The 9,987-nt window shown below is 42.9% G+C and overlaps 1 protein-coding gene across 3 annotated transcripts; it reads left to right on the top strand.

The window, feature by feature from the left end:
• The first annotated feature begins 901 nt into the window (after positions 1 to 901).
• On the top strand, positions 902 to 7,786 carry myb (MYB proto-oncogene, transcription factor). Of its 3 annotated transcripts, none has more exons than XM_085372848.1 (15): positions 902 to 930; positions 2,662 to 2,779; positions 2,904 to 2,975; positions 3,071 to 3,163; positions 3,858 to 4,078; positions 4,521 to 4,749; positions 4,836 to 4,889; positions 4,983 to 5,087; positions 5,496 to 5,750; positions 6,207 to 6,295; positions 6,400 to 6,514; positions 6,629 to 6,724; positions 7,046 to 7,144; positions 7,306 to 7,389; positions 7,477 to 7,786. In XM_085372848.1, exons 1-15 carry the CDS (start codon positions 908 to 910, stop codon positions 7,585 to 7,587), a joined length of 1,764 nt encoding a protein of 587 aa, XP_085228974.1. In that variant the 5' UTR covers positions 902 to 907; the 3' UTR covers positions 7,588 to 7,786. The 3 variants fall into 3 exon arrangements, with proteins under 3 accessions (XP_085228974.1, XP_085228971.1, XP_085228972.1); XM_085372845.1 differs by having other exon boundaries at positions 908 to 930; positions 7,474 to 7,786; XM_085372846.1 differs by having other exon boundaries at positions 908 to 930; positions 7,046 to 7,152; positions 7,302 to 7,395.
• The last annotated feature ends 2,201 nt before the right edge of the window (positions 7,787 to 9,987 follow it).

Raw genomic sequence — 9,987 nt, 5'->3', positions numbered from 1 at the left:
CATGACAACTTTTTCTTTTGGCTTCGCTGCTGCATTGTACCCTGACCTGTTCAGAATTATATTAATAAAAGAGCTATTAAACTTCCTCTCCTGAGATATTGCATCATTAGGCAGGTTTCATGTGTAGAGGCTTACAAAAATAAGGTCAGAGATCACTTTTTTATCATACAAAGTAGATCCCATATCGCATTCACTTATTAACCCTATTCGAAGCACATTTCAAATAGGCATCTTCTGGCAGAACGATATGTCATACAAATCCTGTATATTTTCATTATTTTACTTTATACTCTCTCCACTGGGAAGCTGATATCTTTTGCCGTTGTCTTGTGGCTGTATTGTAATTTATTCTGACTTTCATATCCCCCTGAAAGGAAAGGAAACCTGTCACATACACCATTAATAGGGTCAGACCTAAATCCAATGTATTTAATTTGTCCTAATAAATAGAGTGAATGTGACCAGTTAGCTTAGCATGTATTTTATCTAATTTTATGTTTTAATGGTGTCTACTAAAGCCAGTTGTGGTTTTGATAGTAAGGGGTCTCTCACTGCAAAACTCAACATGCTTTCAGGATATATCTACGAGAAACATCACATTTTCTTATAGGCGGCATCTGCTTGTCCATTAAAACTCGGACTTGCTAAAAACTGTAGACAGAGAAATTGTCTTGAAGAAACGCCTGGGGGTCCACAGCCTCAGGCCACGACCGAGAGGCGCCAAATACAGACTGGAGGCGCGGCGTATTGGTGAAGGGCGAGCACAAGGGGCGGGAAGGGGCGGGTCCGTAGAAGCAGCGGTCGCGTTTTAAAAGTGAAGCTGAAAGTGAGGAGCGAGAGCAAGTCAGTGCTGTCTGTCGGCTAGGTGCTTACCGCGTTCACCAAACACCGTCAGCAGACTTTAAGCATGATTCGGCGGTCCAGAAGCAGGTAAGAGAAACACGAGCAACGACTTTGGCAGCTTTAAAGCTTTCATTTCTGTCTCTCAAAGACTCGCAGCTATTATTGTAGTTTTCTCGTGAGGCATTATTTCATTTGGATACGGCGTGAAGTAAGTGCGAAGAGTGCATCCTCTTGCCCTAGCTCGCGCGTGTGTGTTTATATTTATATATATATTGATATATTGATATATTGATATATGTTTTACTTCATATATACATCATATACATATATATATGTGTGTGGTCAGCCTGTACTATGCGCGAGCCCTTTACTTTTCTCCAGTTGGAGCTGTGGAGCGCTCGCGCCAATGACAGGTGGCTGGTCATCGCTCGGCTTTGACAGTGCTGTGCCGTGCACGCTTCGGCGTGTCTTAACTCGCGGATAGTAAAAACAGGCTGCAAAGCAGTTCATCTGCCACCGATTTCGGCTCTTTTCGATGAAAACTTGCACACGCTACACACACGACTGCTTTCCAGCATCTCCGACCGAGCGCGAGGAGCGATGGATATTATTTTGGAAACCTGCGCTCTAACATTGTACTCCACGCGCACTTCTTCCGCGGAGACCCAATGCTATTTTTCTCCCTTAAATTACACACATTAGGTCTTGTGCGCGAATCTCATGTTTGAGATGTCAGGGATCCTTTTTGAGGATCTTCTTTGCACATACACACAAAAAAGTCACCGTTTACCTCCGTTTACAGACGTGTTTTTATCTCGTTTTGTCCTCATCGTAATTAGAAGAAACTGCACCCGGAGTTAATTTGATTGGTTTAAAAGTAATTATCGCTTCTTTTCACGAAGAGCCGATCCAGCTGATTAATCGTTCTTCTTGAGAGCGCTGTAATCATCTTCTATTGTTTGCTTGCTTTTTTGTTTGTTTCACGCTAATTATCTCATTTGCGCTGAAACGCAGAGGCTGTTGGATAAATTTGAGAGAAGTTGTTTATTTGCTCGCCTCTGCGAGTAGTAGTCACGCATTTGGGCAAAAGGAAAATAAGGAAGATTATGGCGTGTAAATATCCTTCTGTACGCATGCACACACACGCACGTACACACATAGTGGGGTTCCTCTTCACCTGTTGTACTGTATGACAGCACAACTATCTACCTGTCCCGCATTCTGATTAGTTGACCACATGGTGTGTGTGTGTGTGCGCGCGCGCGCGCGCGAACGTGAACTCTGTGTGCACGTGTGCGTGTGTTTCCGTGTGTGCATGGCTGTGCTGTACAATGCCCTGTGCAAGTTTGAACACGCCAGGGTCACAAAATTATGATCGCATGTGCCAATCCAGGTATCTGTGGAAACTAAAAACACTGGAACCTGTTCGTCCTCCCCCCCCCCCTCTCTCTCTCTTACACACACACACACACACACACACACACACACTCATACATGCACACCCCCTGTGGGTGTCTTGGCTAAAAGCCTGCAGCCAAACCTTCAAGAATGACTGGTTTTCTCTCTGTGTTGGAGTTAAGCGAGTGACTAAAAGAGAGGGCTGAGTTTTTTTTAATGCACCTCATAAAGAGATTAATAGGGAGTAGTTTAGAACAAGTAAAGTACTTATTGTCCTATTATTCTTCTGTCTATTATCCTACACTCTTCTTTTTCCACGCAGACTCCACCTCTTTTTAAAATGTTGCCCTCTGTGTGTGTGTGTGTGTGTGTGTGTGTGTGTGTGTGTGTGTGTGTGTGTGTGTGTGTGTGTGTCTGCAGTCTGTACAGCAGTGAGGATGACGAGGAGGAGACTGAGATGTATGAACATGATTATGATGGATCATTGCCCAAGCCTGGGAAACGCCAGCTCGGCAAGACACGCTGGACACGAGAAGAGGTATACACACACACACACACACACACACACACACACACACACATACGTCAATACAGTTCAAATTCTGCTGTTCAATACTAAATATTAGTGACATATTTTTAAAAAATGTACTCTCTTTTTTCAGGATGAGAAGTTGAAGAAACTTGTTGAACATCATGGAGCAGAAGACTGGAAAGTAATTGCAAGCCTATTAACTGTAAGTAGCAGGCATGAGGCCCTGATTTGTCTGCGTGCAACTTCCCATTGTGTGGAGATGATAACAAACTGTATTTTGTTTTTCTCTCTACACAGAACCGTACAGATGTGCAGTGCCAACACAGGTGGCAGAAGGTTCTCAACCCAGAACTCATTAAAGGACCGTGGACCAAAGAGGAGGACCAGAGGGTAAGAGCACACTGTATTTTTGTGGGGTTTTGGGGGGGAGGGTGGCATGGAAAACTGTAAATATAAATGCAAGATTAACTTGCATGTAGAGTTTGTAGTGTGCTTTAGCCGTGTGTTATGTTATAACAGCCATTAGTGGTGACCTTACAGTGTAATTGTTAGAGTGGGCTTTATACTAACTGGATACCACTGAGATCAACAATTACTTTGTGTTCCTGTGTTTAAAGCAACTTCTCTGTAGCAACTCCTGAACTGTGGTTGCACACTTTTACTCACCCTTACACAACATATAACACGTTTAGGAGTTATATTTCCACCCAGATGCCACTGTAATGATTAGCAGAGTGGCTAATGTTCCAATGGAAACTCCCTCACTGCTCACCAGCAGGTGTTCTCAATCAGCTACACTAGCGAAAGATCAAGAAAGAGAGAAGGAGGAAGGAAAAGCAGTGCATTTAGTAAAACTTCTGAGATTTTTATGGATAATCATTTTTTTTATTTCTTCTCTCCCTCCTGTTTTCATATCTCTGTACCACTCTACTTCTCCCTCCCCTCCCTGTTATTACTCCTTCCTTCCTCTTTCCCCATGCTCCTCTACTACCATTCACTTCTTCCTTTTCAACACTCTCCCTCCTCCTCCTCCTCTCTTGCCTTTCCTCTTTCTCTCACCCCTCACAACCCTAAAAATCCCCAGGTGATCGAGCTGGTCCAGAAATACGGCGCCAAACGCTGGTCAGTGATCGCCAAGCACCTGAAGGGGCGAATTGGCAAGCAGTGCCGCGAGCGCTGGCACAACCACCTGAACCCAGAGGTTAAGAAGACTTCCTGGACGGAGGAGGAAGACAGAATAATCTACCAGGCGCATGAGAAGCTGGGCAATCGCTGGGCAGAAATCGCTAAGCTGCTCCCTGGCAGGTGAGGTGGAGAGAGGGAAGAAGAGGCAGAAAAGGAGAAGCTAGATGAATCACTGAAACCTTGTTGGTTAGCTGCGCAATGTTGCGGTTAAGAGGCTGAAATGGAGGGGAGGGCACGCCAATAAAAGTGAGCATGAGAGAAAATGGAGTTGTGGACATAGAACACAAGCTGGGAAAGAAAGGTTAAAAGGCTAAGTTAGGACGTGGGGGGAAGGTGTAGAATGACAGAAGAGAAAACACAGATAAATATGTGGTTATTGTAATTGCTTTGCACTGATAACCTTATCAATTGCGCACATTTTTAAATATGCGTGTATGTATGTGACTGAGACTTTTCCTATCTCCCTCAGCGTGTGCGTGCGCCTGCATTGATAAAGCTGCTGTGTGCAGCTAGAGGATGTCACATCCCCTTTAAGTTAACACATGTCCCTTATGACCCGCAGGACCGACAACGCTATAAAGAACCACTGGAACTCCACCATGAGGAGAAAGGTGGAACAGGAGGGCTACCTTCAGAACACAGCCAAGAACAGCAGCCCCTCGCTCCCCGCCAGCCGCACTTACGTGAAGACCAACAATCAGATCATGTGCTTTCCCCAACAGCCCGGTCACACGCAGCTGACTTCCAATTTGCCGCTCAGCTACGCCACCTACCTGTCTGACGCACGTAGAGTAAGTGGGCTTTAAACCAGAATTTAGGCAGATCTCCGCCCGCAAGATCTTGCATTTATTAACGTCTGCTTCTTTCTCTGTAACAGGTGCACTCCACCCTCTCATTCAATATGAACATACTCAACATTCCCCAAGTCCAGGTAAGAATCGCAAACCTGAGCGGCGATCGAAAGATGGGGTAGATGAGTTGTTTGGATTGAATTGGTGCTCACGCATTTCTTCTGCTCTTTCAGAGACACTATAACGAGGAGGACCCTGAGAAGGAGAAGAGGGTGAAAGAGATCGAAATGCTGCTCATGTCAACAGAAAATGAACTGAGGGGCCAGCCGTCACTACCGGTGAGTCACTCTCGGATCTGTGTCTGGATTCAGGAGGGTGAAACATGTGACAGCACAATTTATGTGTTTTTTGGTTTTTTTGACCCTGGCTTTAAGGACAGTGGTTGGACTTGTGTTTTTTGTGTGTGCATGAGGAGGAGGAAACATCTGGGTGGTCTGTTTCTGCAAAAAGTGATGCAATAGGATCTTATCACCATTTCTTTTGGGTTTGCATGACCCCTTGTGCAATTCTCTACTCAACACTTCTTCTGTCGGCCTTTACATTAAAGTTCCCCTTCTCATTTGATCACGGCTGAGCGTTCCCTGCGCTTCTTATATCTGTGCTTCCTTTGCACTCGCTCCTCTGTGCTTTTGTGTTTTCAGGTGATTATTCTTTTCCAGTCTGTAACATTTTTTTCCTCTCTCCAGATTTGTTCGTTCTATCAAAACTGGACCAACCAGAGCTCCATGTCCAACAGCTCAGAAGGTGCTGCTCTGCCTTTACCTCATCACCAGGCAGCCAGCCAGGAACTGTCTCTTGACCAGAGCAGCTCAGCTGAGGACAGCGCCCCCACAACACCCGTCGAAGGCATTAACGGCAACAACAGCAACAACAACAGTCCCCACAACAGTCCTGCATTCTCAAATCCAATGCCAGGGATAATGGAATCCATGATTGACTCAGTAAGTATCTTCCTTACACTGTGTCGTGCTATATTATGTTTTTATTTTTGTCTGTCGTGATCAACTGGAACCAGCTGAAGAAGATGCCCTATAAATTAGAAACACAGATATAATAGCGGGCCTTGACCCAGAATTTCCCACCCTTTTCCCAGAGCCTGTTAGCAGTGGGTTCTTGGAAAGTAGCACTCTTAAAGCAGACAGGGTCTTGCCCAATCGGTGCTCAACAACTGCTAAAGAATCATTGACTGGTTTCATGTCGAATGCCAACCCATGTGAAGTCACAAATCTACTCTGTTCACCCTCACAGGTCACATGACCCGTGCTTACACAGTCACCACACAAAACTAGTGTTTGTCCCATTGTTTAGCTTAGCTTAGCGTGCTACACGAGCTGCCTGGTTGTCAAAGCCTTGTCAGGGGTCTTTAATTTAATGTTTTCTTCCTTTTTATTTCACAGTTCCTCAACCAGCCAGTGAGCCCAGAACACTCAGACAATCTACCCTTTAACTCGCCTGTGCCTGCAAGCCTCCTAAATGATAATGAATTGTAAGAAGCTTTTGTTCTCATCACTTTTATTATGCAAACCTGTTATTGTTATGAGCCTTTTTTAACAGCTGTTTTTTTGCGCTTTTTCTTTCCTCTCTCCTCAGGCTCATGACGCCCAATATGTGTGAGTCAATTCTGGAGTCAACCCCACGTACACCCACGCCTTTGAGATCAGCCTCGACCCATCAGGAGATCAAATATGGCCCCGTTAAACTAATGGTGAGAGACTTTAATGTGTGTATATATCCCTCGGTGCTTAATTTGACATGCAAACTGCTGCTTTGCACACTGCATTGTCCTTGGGACTCATTCGGAGGTTTGTGTTGTTTCCAGAACACCACTTTGGGGCAGCAGATGGTTGGGTCCATCAAGCAGGAGCCAGTGGAAGATGCCATTAAGCATCCTCCATTTAAGAAGATAAAGCAAGAGGTACTTTCCACCCTACATATGCATGTACAGATATGCAAAAAAAAGCATGCGCATATGATGTGAGACTGACATAAGAAGTGTTATTTTGTATCTTAAGAAAATAGCAGACAGGGGTGAAATATCAAACTCAACCATTTGCATGTTGCGGTGACAAACGTGTTGTGTTTTTGTTTTTTAGTTACATTTTGCAACACGTTTGACGTCAGCTTAAAGAATAGCTTGAGGTTAATTTTTGCAAGCGAGCTTGTGTGACTTGGTTACAAAAAGAGGAAAATGTGGGGTTTTAAATGACCGTGTTGTGTTTTTTTCCGGGGGTCCTAGGTCGAGCTCCCATGCAAGAGGGGCCACTGCATGCAGTGGGCAGGGCAAGAACTTAACAGGCAGCTCTTCTCCCCCAGTCGCCCAGCTCAGGAAGTATCGGTAAGTTGACGTTTGACCTTAAGTCAGACCTCCTTATGTGTTTTTGTTTTGTTTATGTGAGTCCATCAATGAGTACGCACAGGATCAACCCTAAGATCCTTTTCAGTCATTGTACTGTAATTATTGTGTTGTTAACAAGTGTTGTTGCATTTTTCTTTCAGGACCTACTTACAAGCTCACTCTTGAACGAAGACGGACACAAAATCTACCAGCTCCCTCACAGAAGCCTGAATAACCCACTACAGGTGTGTGTGTAATTAAATCATAAATTTATAAAATAGCTTTGCATGTTAACATAAAAACTCATCATCTTCTTTTTTTTCTTACAGCAGCAACAGCTGGGTTCCTGGGATCTGTTGGCCTCCGGGAAAACAGAGGAGCACATACTGGCCTCGGAACACAAGTTCTTGAGTGCTTTCCCTTCAAGGACACTGATGATATAGACTGAGATAAATGCTGATCCAAACACATCAACTTTTCCTGCACTGGAGTTTAAAAAAAGAAAGAAAAAAAAAGTCCTTAGCGCAACCAGGCTAAGGTGTTTAGCCCCCCCAGCTGAAGCAGTAGAAAATGGTTGGAGCAATGGATGGATCAAGCAGATGTTTACTTGTTTACTTCTGGAACACAGGCGTTTACGGCATCACTGGGTTCAAAACTCAAAGAGTTTTCGCTTTCACCTACACTTGTGGAACAGACGGGCGGATACATATTTGCGGTGGTACAGTCATTGGGAGAGGCTATATGCCACTGATTTTTTCACACTTACATTTGTTGGATTTGTACCAACCAAAGACTTTTTTTAAGGGGGGAGGGGGGGTGACTTTTTTAAAGTTTTTAAATTTTTAAAATTTTCTTTGGTTTTATTGTATTACAAACGGGGAAATGGTGACCATGTATGCCTTGGGCTGTATTATTAATTACACATGTTGATAGTAATATAAAGAACAAGCTCATTAATTTATTGATTTTTTTTTTTACATTATGACTTTGTTGCTGTTGTTTTACAATTGGCCAATGGAGCAGTGTTGTATTTCAGAGTATTTAAGCCCTTTTAGCATTATCGTACATCCAAAGTCATAATGATTATTTTCTAACTGACCTCTGTTTTTATTTTGGTTTTTTTGGTTTTTGGTTTTTGGTTTTTTTTTACCTTTTTTTGTCCTTTTTTTTAAATTATTAAGGGGTTTTTAATGGGTCTACTGAGAATTTCAAGTGTTTGGTCTTTGCCACCTCATGTAAACACTCCACTGCTGAACAAGGACTGCTCGGTCTGTTCTCGTACCACTATGCAACTACAATTTTTATACTTTTTTTATACAACAGAAAGGGGCCAGCCTTTTTAGTATTACCTGACAACCACATCGGCGCCTTTATTTCATAGGAATTGAGTTTTCATTTCAAGTTTTTTTGATTTATTTCTGGCCTTCACAGTATCCCCCCCAACCGGGAAAACATTCAATGAACAAGCAATTCTTAGAATTTAGATACATATATATATATATCTACAGAAAGAGAGAGAATTTATTTATACATTTGAAAATCTGAAATGCATTTATATTTGAAACCTGAGCTTCACCCAGTAAGAGTAAGACCAAGCTGCACTTGAATTTTATATTCTCCTTAAAACTGTGAGAGTAGCAAACACTGATATTAATGCTACAGCCAAAATCCCATTTTTTTTAAAAAGAGAAAGAAATAAACATTTCTTCTGGTGGATTTACACTGTTGTAAAAGTACACTCAACAAGCATTTTGTGTCCTTTAACGAAACTGCAGTAACTCGTGTCAAACACTTAGCACACTTTTTGTAAAAGCATTTACACATGCCAAGTTTTTATACTTCTACTTTTGACTGCCTACTCAATAAAGTGTGCTGTTTTTATAACAACCTTGTGTTCAGTGTTTAATCTCTGACGTTCAGCGTACTAAAGTTGATAGCAGTTCAAACGCAGCTACTCGTGGACAAAAATATATGGAAATAACATTTTCATATATTTAAGCTGTAAAGTGCGAAGTTCAGCCCAAGAAGCCTACGTTCTCAGTGTAAATAGCACTCCAAATAGCCGCACCATTATGTAGAGTAATTATTGCCTTTTAAACTGAATGAACTATTTACCCTCTCCAAAGTGTAATCTATCTCTAGTATTCAAATTCCTCTACGGATTATAGTATTCAAATAGCCCTCGCTTTTGCGCACACATAAACTGATACAAAGGTTTGTTGTCATAAAATTGTGTGGACCATATCATATCATAAAACCTTCTCTCCCATCTGCCGCTCACCAAGTGAGTATAGAGTTTATCAGCAAGCAAAGAAAATAAGCAAATGTTTCCAACCGCTCCCTCTTTTTCCATGGATAAGCAGGGACCACTCAGGTGCATGTCCCAGAAATACAAAGAAACATTTTGTCCTGGACTGCTTTCACTTTTTTCTTTTTTTTTGCTTTGCATAAACATGCTATCAACTCCTTTAAACACAGAAATATGCACTAACATGACTGTGGGCAATGTGAAAATTGTTATATTACTCGTCGCTGCTCGCCAAAAAACGCTCGTAAGTATGAGCTCCACATTCAGTCTCTTGAGGAGACTTTCTTTCCTGTGAGGCCTTAGCAAGCTAAGGGGCCCAGACTCAGACCAGGAGCTATATTTACACCCCCTCCCCATCCACACGTTCTCACATCCCCCACAACACCTTCAGCCACCTGCACCCCCCTCCCAACCTCGCCCTGATCCACCACACTGCCCTTAAATATAGATTCCCATCTCTTAAGTGGTACTCTCAGAGGGATTCATAAACAGAAATGGCAGTCATCAAGACGGACATATCTAACAGGAACTGTGA

The sequence above is a fragment of the Diplotaxodon limnothrissa genome, linkage group LG15, assembly GCF_057381915.1.
Source record: "Diplotaxodon limnothrissa isolate DT_005_m linkage group LG15, D_limnothrissa_male_GT1.1, whole genome shotgun sequence".
Taxonomy (NCBI): Eukaryota; Metazoa; Chordata; class Actinopteri; order Cichliformes; family Cichlidae; genus Diplotaxodon; species Diplotaxodon limnothrissa.
This window is presented reverse-complemented; position numbering and strand designations above follow the sequence as displayed.

Bases quoted from the DNA above. Each gene is read 5' to 3' on its own strand.
- myb (XM_085372846.1), top strand. From the start codon at position 908: ATGATTCGGCGGTCCAGAAGCAG. The intron at 2,976-3,070 runs GTAAGTAGCAGG...CTCTCTACACAG, and splicing joins TAATTGCAAGCCTATTAACT to AACCGTACAGATGTGCAGTG. The intron at 3,164-3,857 runs GTAAGAGCACAC...AAAAATCCCCAG, and splicing joins CCAAAGAGGAGGACCAGAGG to GTGATCGAGCTGGTCCAGAA.